Genomic DNA, 25,426 nt, shown 5'->3' with positions numbered 1-25,426 from the left:
TGGAGCCCGATTCAGATTTGTTTTTATTTCACTTCAAAACATGTTTATGGCTCACATTAAAACTAGAATTTCCAGCATTTAAAACTTTCCCTGTTCTTGTTGCGTATCTTCCTAGTTTCCCATAAATAAAAACAATTTCCTTTTCTCGCCGAATTGCACCTTTTCGTTCGATGGTGAGGTTAGTAAATAGATTTATTACAACAATTTTCTAATCGTACGACATGTTTGAATTTAAAAACTATTAGTTTGAACGCCATCAAAACACTCACAGGAAAAATGAATTTAATATGATCAAAGACGCCTAACTTGATAACACAACAATCGAATATGACAAATGAGGTATCTAAATATAGAGGTCGAACAGTCCTTTAAAATTATGCAGTACTTAACCCCTTTTACTATTTAAGATATTTGAGAGGGTGGCTCTGTGGGGTAGAGGGTCGAAAGGAGCGCAGTGAATGCTATAGAAAAATTTTTCCCGCTCGATAACAAATTGGACGTTTCCGGCGATCGTAAAAAAATCTATCCCGTTTCATGATAATAAGGGTGGGAAGTTTTCAAATTGACACTCTGTATAAATTCTCCTAAATCTCACCTTTTTACGTTTTATAACTGTGATTTTTCTAGTCATGGGCCCCACTACGCCACTGTTTCGCTATAGCTAAAGCTACAAATTGTCGTATTTATCCAACATATTGAGGAAACTGCTCATATCAAATATTACTGATGCAGAACGTCTATTTGAGTTGCTAGAGTTTTCCAATTGAACAGAAAATTTATTTTCTGCGACAAATAGCTTAAGTTCGGAATTTTTGGTGTTTACGCAGATGTAAGCGCAATGAATGTAAAGTACGGAACAGAATTACAAAATGGAATTTTGCAAACAAACTTGCGATGCGGTCACTCCACTTGTTGCAATTGCTTATTGCAGATAAATAGAGAACAAATAGAGCATAAATAGTCATAAAATTCAGAATTTTATAAAGCAAACAGATGAAAAATATTCCCAGTTTTGGAAACAGTGTCTGTAGAATTTGTTTAGACAAGCGCATCAAGGAGCTTTTTTCGTCGATACTCGTTCCCCAACTAAATTTGACTTTGATTTTTCAAGCTCGAATTTAATTGGAGAAATTAAGAGATTATTTGATTTTAAACAATCTCCATGTCTCGAATGAATGGAAATCGAGAAATATCGAATAACAAGGACTTCAGAACAGTTGCCGCTATTCACCATTGCATTTAAAAAATAGATGGCTGGAGTTTGGCAAGGCCAAATTGAGAGAACCTTGATGGAACAAAAGGAGAAGGTGGTAAAAGACACCTGTAACTGTATCCTCATTCTTCACTGTGGCATCAAGTAGGGAATATAAATTCAATGCACAGTCGGGAAATTGCCTGAGGAGACGAATTCCGTGGAGAAAAACAAGGCTGTAGGATCGGGGTGAAGAAATATAATTATCACGAGAATTTGTCTAAAAGTTTTTATATATTCTAATTTAACGATGGAAGTTTCGTATTGCACAGGTAAACTCCCAACAAAACTGGGCCCACAACACAATTATTTGCGGCTTTAAGATATCTCTCATAAAGAATTGAATACCCCATGCCCCTAGGACGACCTTAATTTTTTACATTAGGCCGTTTGGTCCAGTTTTTTAATAAATTACGTCTGACCACATATTTAGGTGCGGCTTTAGGTTTAGTTCTGAAAAATATATGTACGGTCAGGTCAACAGGGTTCTTTCCAGTCAAACCCTCCGAAATGGTCATTAATTTAAATTAGGGTGGTCCTAGCTTAGATTTATTAGTTGCTCGATGCGAATGTGTATTTTCATTTTATTTAATTGTGATTATAGCCGAGGAGAATTATAATATGGCCATAAACCCGGTGCCAAATTCAAAAGGAAATTTATTCGTACTAGTTCTGTATAGTACAAAACGTGTCAGATAATAACTGCGTGTATATCGATCAGTCGTGCGTGTAATTTTTTATTTAAAGCCCGTGAAGCAGAAATAAATTTTAACGATAGAAACGCACATATAGGAATCTACATAAAATTTGCAATATTCCATTTTGAGGCTACAATTCGGTTACACATCAGAGATGACATGTACTGGCTGCCGGATTAATAGAGATCGTATCCGGCATAACAAAAATTAACGAGTAAATTAAAATGCCACGTCCAATCTCGTTTATGGACAGATTTCAATATTTATTGTCCTCTTTATAACCGCGACAATAAATGACAAAATTTACGGTAAAATCTCGGACAAAGTGCCCCAACACGTCACCAAATTTATAAATATTAACAAAATAATACTGTTTTCTTTGTTGCAGACAAACAGCGAAAATGAAAATGAGCAAAGTTGGTAACCAAACTAATTCACAGGACCCTCAGGCTGTTAATTCTCGAGTGTTCGTCGGAAATTTAAATACTTTCCAGTGTTCCAAGACAGATGTTGAGAGGATGTTTCAGAGATACGGAAGACTCGCTGGTAAGTGACCAAGTGCAATATTTTAGAATTCCCCCCCTTCATCGTTTTGATAGTTGAGAATTTCGACGAACGGAACACGAAAAAATTTCAACGATTCCGGGGGATTTCTTCTGACTTCCTTGGAGAAAAGTTTTCTCAGAGATATTGAACTACTCGCTGATAACCACGGAAGATGTCAAACGCTATTCTACCCTGATTGTCCTTAAGCCGAAGAATTTTGACCCCCCAAATGGCTTTAAAGGGATTTTTTTCAAATTTACTAGCCCTATTTTACTATTTCAAACCGAATTGATGGAGGAAATTTAGTATTTCACCCCCTTCTTGCTCCTAGATGAGGTCATATAATTTTGGAATCTATCGCCAAATTAAGGCCAATATCAAGGAAATTATCTAGATTTTTTACTTGTGAGAAGAATTTCCTAAGCATTTTCGAGATTTTCCACCCTAATTGTACTGAAGAATTTTTAGCGAACGCCAACAGTTGTAGGACCAAGGGACCGATCAGTTGACCAAGTTCCCTTCCTTTATTTACCTAGTTACTCCCGTGATTTAGAAAGTCGAGGTGCACTAAGATAAAGAAATGCTGCTGGTGGATGTTTGGAATGTTTTTTTTTTTTTTTTTTTTTAATTTCGAATTGAAGCTTTTGATTAGGAGCATTTATTATAGATTTTTTTACTGAGTAAAACTTGACGAAGGGAATCTATTTAAACGTACAGTTGTTCATGAGCTGATACGAAAGACGTGGCATCGAAATAAAGGGCCTGAGTACGTAAATTTAAACATGTTCGTCCCTTTATCTGCGGAAAAACTGAGCATACAAACGGCCGTGCCGGAATCATTTTATTGCCGACAAGCAAGACGTTATAGTGTCGTTACGAGGCGGTCGTATTAACTGCCAACAGATTGGGAATCGATAAAAAATGTATATTGAAACAGTATTTTATCGAACATGTTATATACATGAAGTCATATACATTTTTATCTTGAATGAATAGCCTTTCCTTATATGAAATTAGCCTGAACAATCGATATTCTCGATCATTCTGCTTAGTAAGTTAAGTGCATATACTACAGTGTGCAGGTTTAATTTCCTAAACTAAATAAGGTTAGCTGCACTTTAGGATGTTTATTTTATCAGGAATGGCTGCAGTTCCTGGGTTCAACCTATGTACGTTTCTCCTGCAAACTCGGACCTGCTGACAGCGCAGCTTTAATCCTATAGGAAATACTTTAATTTACATTTTAAAGTAGTTTGTTCTGCTAAAGCAAAATTGGTCTTGAAATTTTTCGGACTTATAATAATCGCATTTTATGTGCCCGATATACCACCCAAAGGAAACAATTTCACGTCTTCAGCAAGACATATCCGAGGGGATAAGAACAAAGCCACTGATCCATAAAAACAGGAAAGATGTACGTAAGTTGATTTATTGCCAATCCAGTAGGAAGCAAATAAAATTAGGCTGCTCGGTTTCAAGTAAACGCTGAACGACATTGATAAGACACTTCATTAGATCTTAGTCGAAAAATTGCGTTACGTAGCAATCAGAGGAAAAAACGAGATTTTAGTTTTATTGCTTCCTCTTTTATTGCATTTTGCCAAGAGTTGATTGATGTTCGATGAACCTCATTAAGCTGATACGAAAGTAGGCCTTATAAAGGGGAGAGCCTGTTGGGAACGAGAACACAAAATTTCCTATTGAGGTTTCTGAAACTTTTGGCAGGAATGGAATTTCGGAGTCGGAAAGTTGTAATGATAAAGTTATTAGGAAAAGCACTAAAAACTGGAGATTAACACAAATATGCCCTGGAGAAAAGGGCTGAAATATCCACACGGTGTCAATGGATTTCTGAGAAAATATTGAGGACGATCAGAAAATCAACACACCTTCGATGAGGAATCAGAATCTGTATGTTTCCAAATACAATGTTTCTCAGAATAAGGTTTCAATCAAGATTATATATATATATATATATATATATATATATATATATATATATATATATATATATAATGCTGCTGTTATGATGATGGAATACGGTACGATAATTTTCCCTGTTACTCTACGGTGATTAACTCGGCAAATTCAAAAAGTTCCTTAAACTCAGCTTTAAGCTCAAGCTCGTAATCACATCTGTTTAAATTGTACGTTCTAAATCAAAAGTTTCAAATCGAGAGTTTAAGCGTACTCAGATTGAATTACTCATCAACTTTATTATTTCCGTGTCCTGGAAAAATTGACATTGATTTGATTCTAAGTCACGGGAGTTCCAATATTATCGAAGCTTTTGATAAATATTGAATCACAAACAAATACTATGCTGAGCTCGTCGTAAATTGGTGTTCTAATTCAAGCAGTGTTCACAATCATACAAGGACCTTTCGAGTGTCTCGATTCGGACCTCGATTACCATCATTTCCGACTTGAACTTCCGTCATTGATTGAAAATAACAATGTAGTGCTCGGTTTACAATCCTATCGATAAAGGCACGATTCCCACGTACCCTCCACGTGTTTAAATTTGCGCCCTTCAAAAGTCGACAAGTCAAGTTTCAACTGTTTTTTTAAGAAGGATGTGGGAATCACACTTAAGTGGGTAAGGGCGAGGCCGTGCTGCCACGTGCCTTCTCGACCGTACACTTTCTAATCTTAAGTCTGACTCCCACGAAACTGTATTCTTTATATCGCAATTGGTGGCAAATCAATGTTCCTCAGGTGAAACTTTTGGTTGACTATAGGGAAACAATTAGATCGTTTATTTATTGTCACGACGTTGGTTTGCAGATCCTGCAAGATGTAAAGTCTAAACCCTCAATTATTTGGAGGCGTCCTCAAATATGTTGTTCAGAGCATTCGTACTTCAACGCAAACATCAGGTTAATGTGCGCAATTGCTATGTAATTCTGGCCCACGTTGACATACATATCATTACCAAATTCAACAAATTATTCTGAAACTTCCTCCCCTTAGCGCTTTGGCCCAATAATGAAACCACACGAACAACCCCCAACTTGCATGTTTTATCTCCTTTTGCAACCCCGACTTGTTTGCCCTTAACTCAAAGTTTCGTTCAGGACAGATTACTAAGTGAACTGTAACTAATCAAGAATCAGATACTTAATAGTAAAGCCAGCGTCCTCTCTTGTAGAAAGCCGATAAAACGCTTTATTGGTTTGCGGTTAAATTACTTTATTTTACTCCCTAGGGAAGGAAGAATAGAGAAAATGTGTTAAATATTTAGAATGTTGCGAAAGTGCACGGAATTAGGCCTCTAGAGTCAGGTTCGACCACGTAAAGCTGACGTATTCTAACAAAATGAAGGATGAACGAAATCCCAAGGTAATTTACACCTCGCTTTAATCAATCCCTTAAATGAATTTGAATATAACATACATCAGTCTAAAGCCCTGTATTTTACAAAACATAAACTACCCCTGAAATACTGAAGCATTATCAATTCTAATGTGAAACTCGGTAAATATTTTATGCTCACCCATACAAAAGGGCGAATTTACAAGTTAGCAGAAACTAACTTTCCGCTCGAAGTGGGTTATAATCAAAGTTTTTACTAGGTTATAAATTATAATTACTTTAACACCGCCATTAACTATGCACTGTTAACCGTACGTAAAGTAATAAAATGCGAAGTTTTCTGGAACATCACCTAGGGACCTCTAATGTGATAATTTGTGGTGCTCATACATGAAGTTTGAGAAATTAGTTCTAGTTTTTTTCGTTCATTTGCAGGAATTTCCATGCACAAAGGGTACGCCTTTGTCCAGTTTACCAACCCTTTTGATGCCAGGAGTGCTTGTTTGGGGGAGGATGGAAGGACGGTACTTAGCCAAATTTTAGGTGAGTGATGTCGTCAACAAAATACACTCTTATTTACTTACATTAATCGGAATTGAACCAAAAAATTCATTGAGCTAATAATTGGAAAGAATTAAATCCGATAAAAAAGGAGATTGTCCGATTAAATCTGTATTTTGTAGGCAAATGTTGAAAATTTGATTAAAGTAACCTGAAAGTTGAAAAGCAGTGGAGGCAAACACGAGAAACTTATATAGAAATTCCACCTCAATCAAAGTTTACAAAACATAAAATATATAGGGTGATTTATTTAAAAAAGTCAACTTTGGGTAGGCAAAATTGAAAATTAAACGCGATTTTTTCTTGACAAAACGTCGGAATGTCACGTAGTTTCGAGTTCCAAAAGAGGCAAAATAAATATGAAAATATTTACTTTGAAATCGCACATACAAACTAGATTTTCCAAAAATTAAGAAGTATCCGGGATTTTCGCTTACAAAAAAATGAATTTCTTAATAACCAAAAGCAGAAATCACTTAGAGTCCATTTTTTATCGATAAAAACACGTCTAGAGAAATTTATTTGAAGCTCCGAAGGATGTGCCCATACGCATAGGAAAAATTATGTAGAAAATATACTTTGACCCTAGATAGAGAATTTTTTTTCTCATAAGGTGGAGATTCTCTCAAGACCCCGAACTGGTTTTCTAGCGACCAAGTAACATGGCATCAACCCCAGACACTCTTCGGCTTTCTTTTAACCAAATGTCTAGGTCACCTGTCCGCCAAAACTTCTCGGGCTTCTCAAAACCGCCCCAAGGCATTCCTTCGGAATGCTCCACTACCGTTTATACTCCTCTCGGCCGTTTCACATCTTCTCGTCCTGTTTCATCCTCACGATCCTCCCCAACATTTTCATTATGGCGCTGAAGCGCTCCTGCTTCGCAACCAGCAATTTCCCTACATTGTTTATTATTATTGCCATTTTACACGCGATATTTGCATCAGATCTGATGTTCTCGAAATGAACGCATTCGAACACAAACTAACTTGAACAAACTGGGACTAATCTCATCATTCTGAACTAAAATAACTAATGTGTTACAAACTTTTAGGGATATTTCTGTACAGCGGAAACTAAGAGCTAACCCGGATTATCTAATCGCAGTCTATTTTTTCTAAAAGGAATCGAATCAGGGAACTTAGAAACGAGGGTATTTTCCAAGGGAATTTAGATGTTCTAGGTTAATACGTATTGACGTTTAACTTTTTTTTATTGGAGATTTGACCCATAATCGATGAGATATACCCCTTAATGAGGGTTTAAATTTATAGAGCATTCAACTGAGTCTTCAGTCAATTTTCTTGAAATCCACATAAGTAAACACGAGAGATGCTCAGAAAGTATTGAAACAAACTTGAAATTCCCAAACTAAAACAATCATTTTTTTGAAATGCTCAAAAAGAAATTGCGGGTAGAGAGAACTGACTTTATTAGAGCGAGATGGTTTAATTAAATTTCCGTGAAGAACAGAAGTTGACTGTACAAAAATCAAGGCAATTGTAGCCAAAGAACCCTATTTTCAAGTCAAGCCAGTTGTCTCGTACAAAAATCAAGCTCCATGCTGAATGTCTAATTTCTTCTCTAAAAGTATTACTGTTGAAAGTCCCATTTAATGAACAAAACTGTCTAACAAAACGTGGCGCCTATCAAGAAACACCACCCAAAAATCTCCAACTTTTCGAAGTCACGCAACCCCTTGTGTTGCCTTTTAAATGCGGCGATGGAATAGGGGCGGTTTTGCACTATCTTTTGATTCAAACAATTCGCAAGTCTCAGACTTTCCCCTACACGCACATCTATATTATATGAACAAATTTGGCATTGCAAAATGTCTTCAAAGGATCATGCCGAATACCAAAGACTCCGGACGAGTATCAAAGAATTTTTCGGGGTGAGTCACCATCACGGCCGTAAAATCCGCTAATCGAGTGTTAAAATATCATCCCGTGTTATTTTATTTGCAGTTTCCACGTAAATACGAGGGGTGGCAACCTTGGGTCCCTATTTCCGGCTGGTACGGAATAACGGCTGGGAAAAGACTAATAGCCGGATTGAACACGATAATTGGGGGTAATTATATCTAGCAGGGAAAGAGTTATGAGCAATGCAGCAGTTTAATGTGTAAAATGTGAGGGAGTAAATCGGTCCTGAAACTGATGCACCCAAGAGACTTCTAATAATACATTTAGAGTAGTGCCTCGGCGATATCAGAGACCGGGAGCACATTGTCTATTCAAACCACTTACACATAACAGATTTAGTTGAAATTCCATTTGTACCGTCGATGAATATTATCTGTTGAACATTGTGCAAGACTAGGGAATATTATATTATTAAAGCTTTGCAAACTAGACTCTCCATATTGATATCAAACCTCGAAACAATAAGGCCGCTTGAGGCTCTATTCATAGAGAAATATTTAATAACGAATTGAGTTTTATTTCCCTCATCTTTTCGACTGAGGGTGATAAATTTTTCAACTCTATAGTATTAGCCCCAAGGTACGGGCGCCAATTATAGAGGCAATCCATAACGTGGCCAATAAAATGCTTTGCGCGTGAGCCACCGAAAAAGATACAACGCCAAGTATTACATTTGCACTTACATTGGGCTATATATCTTTGTTATGGGTGAGAGAGTGAGGAGTAATTCTTGACGCCACGTGTTGTCAGTCCAATTAGGTTTTTATTCGCTCCTTAACGCGCGCGATATAGGGCTTATTACCGACCTACGCTGAGAGGCACGAAGTGCCGCGGCGTAGCCGGCACGATCGGAAAAATCGAAAAAAATATGTGATTTTCTAAAATTTTTTTATTAAAGTAAAATTACTGCACATCTTGAAAAGAAGCTGTTTGAGATCTGTAAAATATCGAGATTCTAAGCAAAAAAATAGACGACTTTTTGCTAGTTTTCATATGAGGACGAGTGATTCCAAAGCGCGGTTCAACAACCAAGGAAAATGGACTTATTTCAGTTCAGAACCATTGAAATTTTGATTTGGCAAGCCGAAGGAAAGTGAGGTCTGATGCAGATTGGAAGCAGTTTTCATTCGCCCCATAACGCGTGCGATATGGGCGCCATTACCGACATACGGGGCGAGAGGCATGAATTGCCGTTGTATAATCGAGATGATCGAAAAATTCGGAAAAATATGTGATTTGCTGAAACGTCTGTGTCAATCTGAATCAACGTTTGCTGTGTTATCATAAAAGGACCCTGTTTGGGGTCCATATAAATCATCGAGATGCGAAGCAAAAATTGGACCGTTTTTGCTTTTTATGTATATCTTGAACTTTTTAAAGCAACTGCTACAGGGATTCCCATATAGATAGCATTCCCATATAAAGGCCAAGATATATGTATGTGCCTTTGTATCTGCGAAACTAAGGAGGTACTGCAATTCGGGCAGAATCGATAAGCACAGAGAGCTCGTTCAGGCGATTAGTTTAATGTATTTTTCGGGCCAAGTTAATGGCAAATTTTTGAGAAATATTAAAAAAAATAATTAAAATGCAAATACAGTGAATCACAAAAGTATTTGAACACCCTGTAAAAACTTGGTTCTCACATAAAAAAGCTCAATAATTTTTTTTTGACTAGTCTTATTGCAAAAAATGTATAAAAAATATTTCCTATAAAGTTAAAAAATATATATTATCTATTCAGTTTTCTTTTATAAAATTGACTGCCTAAAATTAACCCCACAAAAGTGTTCATAAACGTTGGTTTAAAATGCATTTTAGCAAAAAAAACAAATAAAAAAGTATTTTAAGCATTTTCTTTATCATATATTTAAAAACAATGTGTGTTATGATGTTTACCATTAAATTGATTTGAATTGGTAGTGCGGCTGTCAAAATGGGATGCGAAAGTAAAGAACTTTTATCTAATTTAAAACATTTGATAAAAAATTCAAACGAACAAGTTCCAGTGAAATTGCACACATTGTTGGAAAATTTTGTTCGCCTGTTCAATAAATTATAAAAAAAACATGAGCAAATAGGTAATGTTTCACATAAAAAGAGAGTTGGTCGCCTAAAAATATTAAATCCGCGCGAAATATGTAGAAGTTATCAATAAAGTGAAGAACAATCTGGGGAAATGTCCACTTGCAATGGCCATTCAAGTTGCGTTACACTCAAAAAAATGTTCAGATTAGTGCAGGTTAGTTCAGGTTAGTCAGTAGTTAAAATGCGTAGAGGAGTAGTAAAAGTGAAGAAAGACGTAGTACGTGTCGTATTCTAAAAACAATAGAAGAAATTTATGTTCTCATGGGTATAATCGCAGAACTCTACTCCGTAAATCATTCACTTCTGCACAAAATCGTCAAAAACTCTTATATTTTGCAAAAAAAAAATCAAAATGTGGGTAAGAACTTTTAGAAAAAAGTGCTGCTCACAACCGAAAACAAAATTAACATTTTTGGGTCAGATGAGAAATAGGAAATTTTGAGAAAAGCAAATACAGAATTAGTGGAGAAAAATTGCTAGCGACAGTATCACACGAAAGTGGAGGTGTCATGGTTGGACTACACTGATAACATCTGGTATGGGAAAATTACCTCTTTTGAATGGTATAATGGACCACAAAGTTTATCCATATATTTTACGTGATAATTTATTATAATCTGTTCAAGTTTTACAATTGAACAATGATTCGATCTTACAACGTTACAATAATCTGAAACATACGCCACGGAATGTGAAGATGTGACTGTTTTATAACATATTTTATATGTTAGGTCATCCATCGTAATCCCCTTACCTAAACCCAATAGAACATTTATAGGAGAAATTAGACAGAAAAATAAGAATTTCTGCCCTTAGCAGCAAAATTACGGATAAAGAGAATTTAAAAAGAGCCCTGCAAGGCAGCTTGGGACTTTATACCTCTAGGTTGTACGGGAAGTATTGTCGTTTCAATGCCAAATAGACTAAAGGATGTTATTGTAACTAAAGAAGGACCAACAAAGTATAAAATTATTTTTTGTTTTATAATTCTAGAACCTTAATTCTAATTTGTTTCGGTATATGAACGCTCTTCCGAGGGTCATTTTAGGCCTTTCATGGCCTTATTTTATGAAGAATAAATAAATATACCGTGCAGTGCTAAAGTACCCCCCTCCCCGTTTAGCTTTTTAACACATTATTATTTTTCAAAAATTCATAAGCAGTATTAAATAGAAAAAAAAGTATACTATTTTTTTAATGTTATTTACGTCACGGATAATACAAAATCGTCGATATTTTGAAATTGAAACATGGGGCAAGTGACGCTTCATATTAAAAGCCTTTCAAAACTACAATCACTGGTGTATTGCGATTCAAAATCTATCATTTCATTTTTAAGAAAAATGGCCAAAAATGCAATACAAAGTCAGTTAAAGAAAACGTAAACAATGAAAGAACCGGTACGAAATTGTTTCGATATCGTTTTTTTATTCAGACACAGTGTTTGGTTATTTTCATTCATCTTTTCATTCTTTTTTTAACCAAAAACTGTTTAGCTCCGTGTGAGCACAAAATTGAAGCAAATTCTTATCTTCGGGGAGCCCAAATCTATATCGGAAAGCTCAATTTTAAAGTAAAAAAAAATTCAAAATAATTTTTTTAGCAAAGATATTTCAATTGAAATTACAATTTTCACGAAATCCCCGAGCATCGCGTCATTGAAATCCTCAACTTTAACCTGAAAAATTGCTAAACGTCTAAAAATAAAATTTGATTTAATTATTCCAAGTCAGAGGCACCTCTAAACGGATTGAGAATTAAAAAATGCATACGCTGACTAGGACTGAAGGGTTGAAAAATATCAACCTCTTGATAAGTCACTGATAAACAGCATTTTAATTAGATGTAATATCTTTCGTAACGGAGCTAATATTGCTATTGAATGAATCAATTCAACGTACGATTTACACTTCACACTCTAGTTTTGCGCTTCTCTACAGTTCTAAATTTGAATTTCACATTCAATAGTGTGCTGTGATTCAAAATCAATTGATTAGTTTTTGAGAAAAACACGTATACAAGTGGTAAAAAATGCAAATCAAGCAGAGTTCAACAGAACATAAACAATGAAAAAACTTGTTGGTTGATAAGAAATTGGTTTGTTTTCGATTTTACCGTCGCACTTGCATATGCACTTTATGAAATGTTTTGTCTAATTTATAGCTGTTTTTCTCAAAAACTAACCGATAGACTTTGAGTCGCAATGTACCATTGAATGTTGTTTTGAAAGATCTTTACATTGAGGTGTCTCTTGGCCTATGCTTTGATTTCCGGAAATCGGCCATTCTGCGCTATCGATAATGTAAACAACATGCAAAAAAACTTTTTAAAAACGCCAAAAAAAAGAGTATTTGTTTTTATTTAATCCTATTAATGAATTTAAAAGAAATTATAATTTGCTAAAAATGTTACAAGGAAGTGGGGGACAATTTAGTGCCACACGATATACAACGCGACCCATTTGTTTTGGGGTCAGTCTGTAAGAAATATATTGATTGTGCGATTTAGCCCAGTTTTTTTTTTTTTAATTATAGAGCTTGATAAACTGCACATTTTCAGTAAAAGTGACCTGGTCGATATAAAATTCAAGGAATGTTATGACATTTTCTGGGAGCAAAATTTTAATAAATCACATTACCGATTTTTAAGAAAAAATCTGCGCACGACACTGGATTGGCCACCTCTCAACACGGGGCTGTACGAAATGTCATCGAAAGAGTTTAAATAATAACGATTTTGTAGAAGAATTAAAAATGCACACTGGGTACTTACTTGCATCCTCTTATACTTCCTCTGGGTATATTAAGGTCCACACTAGCCATTCTAACACTATCTCGGGGGTTGCCGTTAAAATATTGCAAAAATTTCGTTGTTATTTAGGGAAAGTCCGCGACGTCCATTTTGCCTCGTAACTTCGTCTTGCTGGGCTATCTGGATGTCTGATGTCGAATTCTGCATTCTGCCCCAAATTCTGCTACCAAACGCACTTTGTCACCAACAAGACGAACAGTTTCTGTTTTTCCACTTACACTTAAATTTTCCATAATTATCACGATAAACAATCTAATTTGTATTGAGCACAAATAAGTTCTGATATCGACGTTGATGTTCGTTGCGTTTGTTTGATAGTAAACAGTTCACTTGTTCTCCACAGCCGACTATGAATTTTTGAAAATAAACATCTACTGAGTGTGCGTTTTTAATTCTTCTACAAAATCGTTATCACTTAAAAATCTTCGATGAAGTGTTGTACAGGCCCGTTTTGAGGGGTGGCCAATCCAGTGGCGTGCACAGATTTTTTCTAAAAAAATCGCTAATATGGTTTATTAAAATTTTGCTCCTAGAAACTGTCACAGTGGCCCTTGAATTTTATGTCAACCAGGCCATTTTTGCTTAAAATTGCAGTTTATCAAGCTCTTTATTTAAAAAAATCCGGGCTAAATCGTTCAACTTTTTACAGAGTGACCCCAAAACAAATGGGTCACACATGGGGGGTACATAGTATCGGGATTCAATGGGATATCAAATTCCAATATTAAAGCGGATATGTGGTGGTGGTTATATCTACGAAAGGAATCACAGTTCAAGAAATAAAAGCTATAAGTGCGCGTTTATTGACTAAAATAGAAGAACAAAGGAAGGAAGAGCAAGCGGACCGAGGCCTGTCTCATCTCAAGTCGTGTTTTTTGGGACTGCCCCAGTCGGCCCCTTCCTTCTACCAACTAACTTGACTACTACCTGGGTTTCTCACCCCGGTTGGTCACATCTGGGCACCGGACGCCCACAGGATCGTCACTCTAATTGTCTTATCATATTGCCTTTAAGGATTGGGACGCGGCATTGTGAAATGGAAAGAACCGTTAGATAAATTTAAGAGAATGTCGATGGTCAACTAAATTATGGCCTGGTTTCGCGACTCTACATACATATCTTAAATTTTATAGGAAAACTTCGTTACACATTTTATGCAATAAGACTAGCTGAGAAAAAATTCTGAGCGTCATTACGTCAGAAACAACTTTTCATGGGGTGCGCGAATACTTTAGCAATTCACTGTACGTTGTTTCGACTTGATCTAAATTCCGGTCTGTTTTCTTTCGCTAAATAAAATACCCATAATAATCTAAAATCACAGGCATTCCAGGGCAATTATTAACTCCAAAAAAGACGCATTCCAGCCTCTCATCCAGTCCCTCAACTTTCATAATTTCCCTAAGTTTCTTAAAAGGAGTTATTCTGTCTTTAATTCGAAACTGAAAGCGCGCCCCCATTAAAAACTATTTCGCCAATTAGTCTCGTAATTGCTTCTTCTTAATAAAAGCGGATTGGCCTAAGAAAAAGTTCAGTTGTAATTAATAATTGCGGTCGTAATTAATGTGGGTAATAATTAAACCGAGCATGGCCGGTGACACTCGATAAATTGCCGAAAAATTGCCTTACACCCAGCTGTTTGGCCGAATTTGCTATACTGCATGATTTAAGAGAGGACTTATTGCCGTTATAAATTTTCCCTCACAGCCTTGCTAGCAATTCGGACAATGTGCAAATTATTTGCGAAAGTTTGTTTCCAACTTTGCAGTTGCCGTTGGTAATGAAGTACCTACCAACATATCTACAATATCTATACGGCCAAAGTTTGAATTTCGACTACTGCCCAGTTGCACCAAGACTTTAGAATAAGGGCTTTTAGAGGAGGAGATGCGAGAGAAGCAAAAATTGGAAAAGGCGCAAGTTTAATGAGTTTCCATTCCCATGTGAGGGTGGTCGCGAAAACTACCATAATTGAAACATGTCCAGGACGGGAAAGTTAAAATGTGAGGCTTATCCTTGTTCCGTTGCGAGTTATATATCGAAAAAACCTAGAAAAATGCACAGGTTCCATGCCAATACACCTGTTAGATTTGAGTCGCTGCCCGTGACACAGTGCTCCAGTTAATTTTAATTGTGACAGGTTTCGAGCGCATAAATATGTCAAAGCATAATCCCACGGATTAATTTTGGCTAAGAGCCGAAATATTTGAACACAATTATTCTAATTGGCGCTAATTGCTTTTTCAACAGTTAACGTCTCTTTACTCAAGCTACGTGTAATAGTTTATGGCAATTTTCGTTCCGAACCCCATAAGCGGGCCCCGGGCCGTTGTTGGGCGGCACTGGCCACTCAAATTAATTTCAAAATGCGATAGCAACTATATCGTTGAAAAAGTGTCGATCTCATGGGACTTCAGCCTTAATTAAACCTCTCTGGCGTGGCAGCTGACAAAACGCAATATTTTGTAACGAAAATAAAACCAATGTTAAGTCTCTTAAGTTAATTAGCTCAGGGAGTAAATTATTATTTGTTATGAGGTCGACATACTTTTAATCTACCAAAGTGGTTGAATAAGTGACTTTTTATCAATTGCGAACGCCCGAAAATTTAATTCGCGATTTACGCGTTGGCAGTTTCACGTAATTAAATAAAAAACTTCACATTTGGAACTATTATACATATTATCTCGCAATACTGTTGTTATAAAACAGGAACAAGGTATTTCATCCTATTTAATTCGCATTCACTGCATTATAGATAACAATAAAGCGATTCATTCCAACCATTTACCCAATTATTAATTAAGCTCGTCGTAATTAAAACTGAATTTAACCAATGGTTAACTTTCAACCTCGCAAATAATAACAGTTATTTATGGACCCCGGTTTGCAACTAAAAATTGGAGTTATGACCAGCTGTAAATTCGAAATATTGCCACAGTACTCATTTTTTATATTTTATGCAGTGACTAAAAGAAAGAAAACGCAATATTATGAGGTACTTTCAAAGTCAACGGCTAATAAATTCGTATTACCGTTATTGCTTTCGCAGGAAACCCAGTAATAGTAAGAAAGCTCGTTTCTCGTTATATTACCGACTTTCGTGGGAAGGTGGGCCCTTAAAACTAAAATTGAAACATAAACTCAATTTTCATAGACTGCGTTGGATTTCGGTATTTCATCAATTCTGATATGCGGTATACAGAGCGTTCCGAGTTTAATCTGCCTCTTTTTGGAAGCTAAAGGAAAATCGCAAGATAAGTCAAACTACTGTGCCGAAGTTTCGCTTCTTTCGTTACAACTCTTCCAATTTTTTAGATCTTAAGTTGGTGGAAAAATAATTTAATTTTTGAGTTCTTAACTTTAAGCACATGCCACTCGACTTATTAGGTGTAGAAATTAATTCTCGGCCTTAGGTAAAATTGGTTAAAACACCTCTCCGAATTTACAATTTTTTCTTTTCGTTAAGTTCGTGCGGGACCCATTTGTCGAGCTTTTTTGTTTTTCCAAGCCGTTGCAGATTGGCTAGAACTGTTGGATGAGTTATGCCTAATTTTCCGCAAGCTCTCTAATAGTTAATAGCGGGGGTTTATTTCGACTAGGGCCTTCAACTGCTCATTGTCAATTACCGATGGACGTCCACGACCTTTTTGATCTTCAAGGTTTCCATTTCCACTACGAAACTTCTTAAACCAAAGTTGTACCACCCGTTCATGAACAGTATCAAGACCAAAAGCATTATTAATTTTTCGAGTCGTTTCCGTTGCTTTAGTAGCCAGTTTAAACTCGTATAAGAAAATCGTTCGAATTTGCTTCTTTTCCATCTTGACTAAAGTTCTCTAACTAAACTATAAAGGGGCACTACGTATACACTGTTTATTATTAAAATATAGAAAAAAGTCAAAATGTTTAAATGATATATAGCATGGCCGTATTTATTAAAGAATTTATTCCAATATCACGCTGTAAAAATACTGAAACGAAATTATTTTTCTACCAACCTAATATTTAGTCGAGCTTACTACATTTCCCGTAATGGCCCATCTTACTGAGCACCCATTCACCTTTTCCGAAGCGGTGGCATTTTCCTTGTCACGTGGAAAACCTTCAAAAGGCACCTGATATAAAGTCCTGGGGGCCGAGTAGTGTGATATCCGCCAAGGCCCCTAAAAACCTCGTAATGAAAAAACCTTCTCCGACTTCGAAACTGCCCTTGAGGGACATATCGGCGAGGCCGAAGAAGACTGCGAGTTGCTTCTATATACGCGACTCGTCTTCTGCTGGTTAATTTCTCGCTCTCCTCATCTGTGATGTTTCTCGAATGTATTACTTGCTATGTTAAAGTCCTCTTGTAATTTTTTTCGACCTTCGTATAATAAGACCTCGGTAATAACTGCGCACCTCCCCATCATCGATTTCGATCCTCGCAAGTCACGGAGTAACGTCACTCTTTCTCCTTCCAATAACCTTATTTATGCCTTCCGGTCCTCCATGGTGTTGTTACCAATCCTGAAGTATACATCCGACAAAATTCTGCTTCATATTAAGCAATGAAAATTGCTCCTACGTGCTTACATGCTTTTTCTTCTTAGGCACCTCTCTTCGCGTAGTGCCATTCACGCATATGTAACTCTCCTTGGGCGCTCGATCCTTTCGTCAATTCGTCTTCGTCTAGACCCGTCCTTCTGCTTTCCACGTGTGTTACCTCTCTCTCGTCCGAGGTTGACTACCCGAACTCGGAGGAAGAGGCATCCAGAAGTCTCCACGTGGAGGCGCGGATGGATCTCTGATCCTCCAACCATGGTCTACTCTCCTTGATCAAACTCACGAGGCCACTCACGTAAAGCAATGTCCCCGCATAGCATCTCAGGGAAAAATAATGCATAATTCAAAATGATTTCCATACATTTAATTCTATTTCGCAGAGACTTCTCGCAGAAATAAACTCCGCGCACGTAAAAAATAAATTTGGGGGCGCGTGAGACAGTTCCAAGCGCATGTAATGGGGAAGTTTTTAGTGGCAGTGCCAACACGTGGCACTACCACCGAAATCTACTGTCATAACAGCCGGTTTTCTTAATTAGGTTCTGCCTAACTATCGTTTTATCTAAGTATTTCATTCTCTTAATGACTCTTAAGGCTCTCCTTTGGGCAACAAATACCGTTTGCCGCCGACCAACCGCTCCTGAGGAGATTATACCAAGCTTAATTATGAATTTACAATTAGGTCAAAACACCCTCTAGAGTAGACAGAACCCACCAACACGAAGAGCAGAGGTGCTATTGGATGGACACGGAGAAAATCAGATCAGATTATGTCAGCAGGTGCATTGAATCCCAACGATTCCAGACCACAAATCCCAAACTTGCGGCTTTATTTCGAACCCCCGTTAAATCGTACCGGTTGGCAATCGATTTATTTGAATCTCTTCCAGAAGCTCCAGATGGTCATCGTTGGATATTTATAACCGAGAATAGGAAAAGACGTGATCAATCATTCCATTACAAGTTGCTGCTTCCGCTGCTTCCAGCGGACGCGCGAAGCAGGGGGTAGGGGCCGTCGAGCTATTTAAGACGTATCGGGCCTTTAGTCAAGCGACTTTTCCACGATAAATATGTGTTCGGTGCTAACACGTGCGATTTACTTTGCCGCACTAAATTGCTCCAAATCCGCAACGCGTCGCTCCATCAACTGCAATCAGGGTGCGGCAAGTTATCACTTTGCGTACTTATTAGATAAGTTACTACACCGGATCTTTTTATCGAGTCTGATCGGTTTTGCAGCGACATCGATGATATTTATAGTTGAATGAAAAACGTTTTGATTAAAAAACCAAATCGATGCGATTTTCATTTCAGTTCCATCTCCAAAACGTATAATAAATAAAAACCGAAATCAACAGTTTTCCCCATGGGTGGCAAAGTCGTGCATTTAAAGAGGGCGGCGTCGTCAGTTTTACACCCCGCTTCGTCCCAATTGAATTTTAATGTCATCGGGTGTTCCGGAAATGGACTGTTTATTCGCCCGGCGATTTCGTCGAAACTCTCGCTCGTCAATTATCCAGAATTATGGATTTCAAAACGGAATCTGAACTTGATTTGATTTCGTTCACTCACAAGCTGAAGGTAAATCAGACGGCATTATTTCTCCACTAATCACTTCAAAATTTAATTCGCAGCAGGCTGTCCGATGCTCTGATTGCGTTCACGCTCAAGTCTGTTACATTTTAATACCAAGAAAGTTTGATCTGTCTTTCTACAGGGGCCTCATTTCCTCCAACTTATATTTATAATCTCCCCGAACTGTATTTGCTTTCAATCGCAGGTTCTTCCCTATAATAGCCCGATCTCGCTTAAACGTTTAAATCTGGAAAGTTGGAATAGATTTGAGTCGGTATCACATACACGGACGTTTCACTAAACCCCTCAGAACTTTACCTAAAAAGCAAAAAAAATTATACAGTTGCTAACTTTTCTATCATTCGGATAGCATATACCGAAACCAGAAGACGTTTCATTCCAATTTAAAAACTTTAAAGTGGAGAAGCATGTTAGTCGAAAAAGTTTTAGGCAAATTATATGCAGAAATTTAGTTATTCCGGAATATTTTTAATATTTTATTTCCCCGGAGGTTTGTCCCTTCCATTATGGTTTCAGGTGAATTTGAGAAAGTCCAGGGAATGCCAAGAAAAAGCAGGTTCAATAACAGGTGAACAATAGAAATACATAGGAAAAGAAAACTCTAATAATTGTTTCCTACTTCCATATCCGACGTGGAGCAAGTAATTTAATTCATAAATTTTGCAATAATATGCTACTTACTAGAAATGGAACAGGTGCCTTTTTGACGCTTTTTCCTACACAGCTGAAGATTAAAAAACGTTTAAACCGAACGTCAATCCACAATCTTCGCCACAGAAGATCTTCCATGGCATCTATGCGGGGTATATCATATCATCATGGAGGTATTTTAGGGGACGATAGTACTCTGCGAAGTAACAGAAAATGCTAATACTCGTAGACCCATCATCGAAAACGCGCCATTTTCGATGTACAGGGCGGCAAGATTTCACACTTCTTCTCATATTTTGCGCTTTTTTTTACATACGCCTTGATTTAAATTTTTGAAAATGGAAATCGTTATAAATCAAAACAAAATTATGAAAATGGCTGAAACCCTGCCACGGCGTCTTGGATTAAAGAACGGAATATATAGACTTTCTTAATTTGCATTGATGGATGTGATTGCAAATTCAACGAAAACGGCAAAAGATGCGGAGAAAATATTGCAAAAAAATGAATAAATAATTTAAATTTGGTATCAGAATTCATTGAGAGCGTTCCACTAACATATACAAAGCATAAAATAGTACACGACCCAAAGCCACACAAGACTCTGTATATGGCTACCGGCAATTTCGACATTATGTTGTCGAGGGTCTTATGGAAAATAAATGAATAAAATTTCAAAAATTTAACTCGAGGCATCTGCGTGAAAACGCATAATAAGAAAAAAATGTGAAACTTTTTACACTCTATATCGAAAATGGTGCGGTTTTGACCATGGGTCTAATACCATTTTTTTATATTTTTTTGCCGAATACTATCGCTTCCTAACACATTTCCGTGATAATAGATTTCACCCTCTACAAGGTGTAAATAAAATAGAGGGACATACTTTAACGACTGATTTTGCAATCGAAAATATGGAGAAAGTTGATATAAACATAGGTTCGCAAAAGCCTTTAAAAGGAGCTACGGCCATTGGAAGGTAGTCCTTAAGAAATGCGGATTGGCGTGTGGAACAGGGAAGAGCTACATTTCCTTAACATATTTCTGTATCCTTTAACTGTTATAACAATTTGACATAAGAATATGATTTCTTGTCTAAAATTACATGGGAAAGGTACTCTTGATAAATTGTCATGGGACAAACCGCTTAAGACATGGCCGCTTTAAATCAAACATTGCAAGGTGAGAAGCTGAAATTGGGTAGTGAAATTGTCTACCAAAATGAAATTAGTTTTTTTTTATAGAAGGTATGAAACGATAACAAAGTTTAAAAAATCAAGTTCAAAATAAATTAAAAAATTTCACTACCCAATTTCCCCTTCTCACCTTACAAATTTCCATTAATGCGGCGTATCTCGTCCTACAAGTCGTCAAGAGTACCTTTTCCACGTAATTTTTAACAAGAAATCATATTCCGATGTCAAATCGTCATAAAAGATAAAGTATACACGAAAACGTTAAGTAAATGTAGCTGTTCTTCTGACTTCGCATGCCATTCCGTATTTCCTGGGTGCCACCTTCGTAGGGCCGTAGTTCCCTTAGAAAGCTTTTGCGGATCCATGTTTATATCAACTTTCCTCCATATTTTCGAAGGTAAAATCATTTCTTAAAACGTGTCCCCTTATTTCATTTTCACTCTATATATTGGCGCTCTATGGAGAAGACCCAGGATCGATCCCCAGGAGATCCCCCTTTTTTTTATCCTCGTTTAAGGAAGTATCGTTGGCGAAAATTGATACGTACCACAGGTACTAACCGACTACTAAATATCATTCTCATGAGTGTACAACCTAGGTTTGCTGCTACTACTGCTTTCACTCGTTTATCAAAACATTTCCACAATACTCGTACATTAGAATAAATTTCATGCAGAGTTTAATGGCAATAGGGTGCGGCTAGAAACCATTAACTTTGAAATCAGTACACAGAAAGTCATATGGGTGTTTTTGTTTACTATGAGGGCAAAATGATTTGTTTTTACCAGGGGCGTAAATTACACTAAATGGCTGGAGTAAGCAAAGTATAAACAATGTTAATATAATGGAAATTCCTGTTTAGATTACAAAGTTTCCTGTTTGTCTTTGACAAATTGGCTTTGTGAGATACTCTCAATTTTTCCAGAGAATCGGGTCTCATATGCAGGTAGGGGTTGTTGGAGCGTTGGAACTGCACACTCTTCTCAGTTAGTTAGGATAGTGTGCAGTTCCAACGCTCCAACAACCCCTGCGGCTGTCTGCGGCGTTATTTCCAAAACAAAATAAAAGAAATAGTGAGCAGACCGCCTTAAACGGACAGGAATATGTTAAGAATCACCAAAGGCAATGAGGTCAAATAATAAAGGAGTATCGGGTTGTAAGCAACATGCATCCCAAAACTTCCAACGCCTCATTTGTTTCTGTGTTTCTAATCCTCATTGAATGGGGCTCAGGCCGCAACCTCTGCTGTCAATATAGCAAATAGCTCCCCCTATTTTCGGGTAAGTCGGAAATAAATCCCCGCTTTAAGTCATTTCTTTGATGGTCTATTTGGCAACGAGCTTGACTTCGCCCTCAGTTCACTGATTTGGAATGTCGAGAAGAACGGGGTATGCTTAAGCTAATAGCCGTCTCAGATGACAAATGTTGTTGGCCACTTTTCTCATTAATTCCACATTTTTAACGAAATCTTCTTTTAAATTTGGGTTTATCAAATTCAAAGCACTTTGCATCTAATGAAAACACGCAGTGATTAATGAGGTTTGCAACGGTCTGAAAACCAGCTGTTGCTGCCTGTTTAATTCCATTGAAAGTTTGATGTGCAGAAAATTTCAATGTAGCATAAAAACAATTTATAGCGCATAATAGGGGGCGCGAATTACTGTCTTAGGGCTTAATCAAACGAATACAACCCCAAATCCTCTGCAAAATTCGGGCCAAATTTCCAAGGCGCAATTCGGAGTTTAATGGGGCCACAATTCACGGTGTTAGGTAATCTATGGGGTTTTAACCCTCTTTATTTCGAGCCACAGATAGAAATTTCATATTTGATTTATGACCGCAAATTCAATTTGTACCTGTGATTATTACGAATTAAACGAGAGATATCATTTTTGTTTTCTAGCGCCTCACCATGCTTTTGTCGGGGAACATTGAAAATTTCATTTTGAATTGAAAAAATCTAAATTAGAGGGTCTTTGTTCGCACGAATATTTGCTCATCTAGGCTGTACTATAGGGTTGTACAATTTAAAATGTCCCCCTTCTTCCCAGATGCACAGGCCACTTCGAGGCCACACAGACTTCATGGAACGCGTAATGACTTGTGGGACAAGCTGGTTGCAATTTCAGCATCAATTCCCCTCTGGAGTGGTTGAGCTTCTAATCAACCCCCAACGTAAAGATCCAGAGGTGTTAGGTCTGGGCTGCGCCACGGCCATCTCATGAGGCCATAGCATCCAATACATGTTCTCGCATAATTTTCATTCAGCCACGTAGTCACTTGTCCACCGCTATGAGCTGTACATCCGTTCGACTGAAACCAAGCTCGATGTCGTACGTATAAGGGAGCATTCTTCGAGGGGGGCTTAAGCTCCAATTCTAAAAAATAAGAGAAATAGCTGCCCTTGGTCTAATTTGAGATGAATAGGGCTGAAGTAGACAATTCTATGCCATCTAACCGTTCACCGAAAACTGATGTTGGCAATAGAAATGGCGAGTTGTCCAGTGACCAATGCTGCGAGTTCTGACCTACTTTTCAAATTGCCTGTCTTTTCACATCCCTAAATACCACTGATGGAAATTGACGCGACCTTTCTTGCGGCCTTCTAATAAATCTTGAAGTTTATGTTCATGGAAAGGGTGTTGACCATCCGATCGGAGTGTTCTCGAGTGTGCGGAATGCTAAGTCCCTTTGCGACCCACCCTGTGCGATCTCTTTAAGAAATCCTGTCGATGTTTTTTTAAGATGTGAATATTGCTTAGACCATTTGAAAACCAAAGTATTGTTTATATGACTCTTTCAGTTGGAAATAAGCTGCATAATCGTCCTTAAATCCTCCTGGATATCCTGTAATCCCCCACCTCCTGTATATCCTGTAATCCTGCACCTTCTGTCTATGCTCTGCTGCAACGAAATCTCTCGTGCGATTAAATATTCGCACAGAGGGTAAAATAAAGATACTTACCTCCTCTCTTTATCTCACCCCCCCCCCCCCTCCATGAGCGGTAACATCATTAAGACACCAAGAAAACCCATATTCCTTATCGATCGTCGAATTCCAGGTGTTATTATCAGTTCATATGGCACCAAATCAAGAGCGATCCCTGACCGGGCGCACTGACTCTACCAGCTGCAATTTTGGAACAACAAATTAGCATTCTCAATCTCACACCACTCTCATATGCCATCTGTCACCTAAATACCCGATCTAATTATTGAAACATTCCACCAAAACAAACTGCAACTTCTTAAAATGAATCATAAACTGTTTCCGCCTGTACATACAATGTCAATTTGTAAGTGGCAACTTTCTGCTCTGGCAGTGGTTCAACTTGGTCACCCGTCTATTCAACTATGCAATTTTTCCAAAATAATAATTTAGATCTTAAAATTAGAACGCAGGTTGCAATAAAGCGGCGATAATATTAGATCTGCGATATTTTGGTTGGAAGACTGCTTGAAATATGTTGTTATTCTATTAATATTCAGGAGTGATGATTAGTGAATTTTAAGAGCTGCGTGCGATCTGGAATTTATTACTCAGTACTCAGACACAGATCGATGCAGTGTTTTTTCGATTTTTTAGCCGTGTGTCCCCGTAAAATCCAAGAATGCTGCAACAATTTTCATTGGCTTAAACTAACCCTCCATTAGGAAAAAATCGCATCGCAAATCCCCCTAGAATCCCCATCAGCTCGTCTCAATCATGGAACATTTCCGGCTTTACTTTTCCGGTTCAGTAGGACGGACGTTGTCCGTTTATTTACGTTTTAGCTCATTTCGGAGCCGAACTAGACCGATGGTCGAAATTAGCACCAAGTTAGGATTAGAGAGGGCTAAATTTGTCTTCGAGTGTTAATTTAATGGAAAGGACCTAACTAAAGGGTGTGTTATTTTCGAGCTATGGAGTTTTCACCGTTAAGTTCGCAGAGATCTAAAGGGGCCGATGAAATCTCGTTTATTTTGCTTGCTGAACTTCAGGTTCTTCCTGGGGGAAGTCCTAAATCCGTGCCCCTGGAGGCCCAAAATTAATAAAGTCTGCAAGATCTGAGACAAACCGACAGCGGCCGCAAAAATACCCCTCGAAACTCCTTCAGGTGGCTAGCAACTGCTTAAAAAACTAGGCTGGTCACAGTTTCCTTCAAATGACACAGGCCTGCAAAAAATGAAAGAAATAATTTGGAAAATTCCCGGATATTGGGGGGCCGTTATACGCCAATGATTTTCAGCGCGTAATAATAC

The 25,426-nt window shown here is 37.5% G+C and overlaps 1 protein-coding gene and 1 long non-coding RNA gene across 7 annotated transcripts in view; one reads left to right on the top strand and one right to left on the bottom strand.

Moving 5' to 3' along the window:
• Positions 1 to 13,402, bottom strand: part of LOC136345146 (uncharacterized) — a 121,042-nt gene extending 107,640 nt beyond the window's left edge. Inside the window, exon 1 of the long non-coding RNA XR_010733101.1 lies at positions 13,158 to 13,402. This is a non-coding gene — a long non-coding RNA (uncharacterized lncRNA). The remainder of the gene's footprint in view (positions 1 to 13,157) is intronic.
• Positions 1 to 25,426, top strand: part of LOC136345142 (heterogeneous nuclear ribonucleoprotein C-like 1) — a 142,067-nt gene that overhangs the window by 57,265 nt on the left and 59,376 nt on the right. For all 6 annotated transcript variants that reach the window (XM_066293180.1, XM_066293178.1, XM_066293177.1 and 3 more), the window contains 2 exons: positions 2,339 to 2,496; positions 6,247 to 6,354. In XM_066293180.1, the coding sequence (XP_066149277.1) occupies positions 2,339 to 2,496; positions 6,247 to 6,354 (266 nt within the window). The remainder of the gene's footprint in view (positions 1 to 2,338; positions 2,497 to 6,246; positions 6,355 to 25,426) is intronic.

This window comes from Euwallacea fornicatus, chromosome 18 (genome assembly GCF_040115645.1).
Source record: "Euwallacea fornicatus isolate EFF26 chromosome 18, ASM4011564v1, whole genome shotgun sequence".
Taxonomy (NCBI): domain Eukaryota; kingdom Metazoa; phylum Arthropoda; class Insecta; order Coleoptera; family Curculionidae; genus Euwallacea; species Euwallacea fornicatus.
Note: the sequence above shows the minus strand (reverse complement) of the source record. Positions and strands in the feature narration are given on the sequence as shown.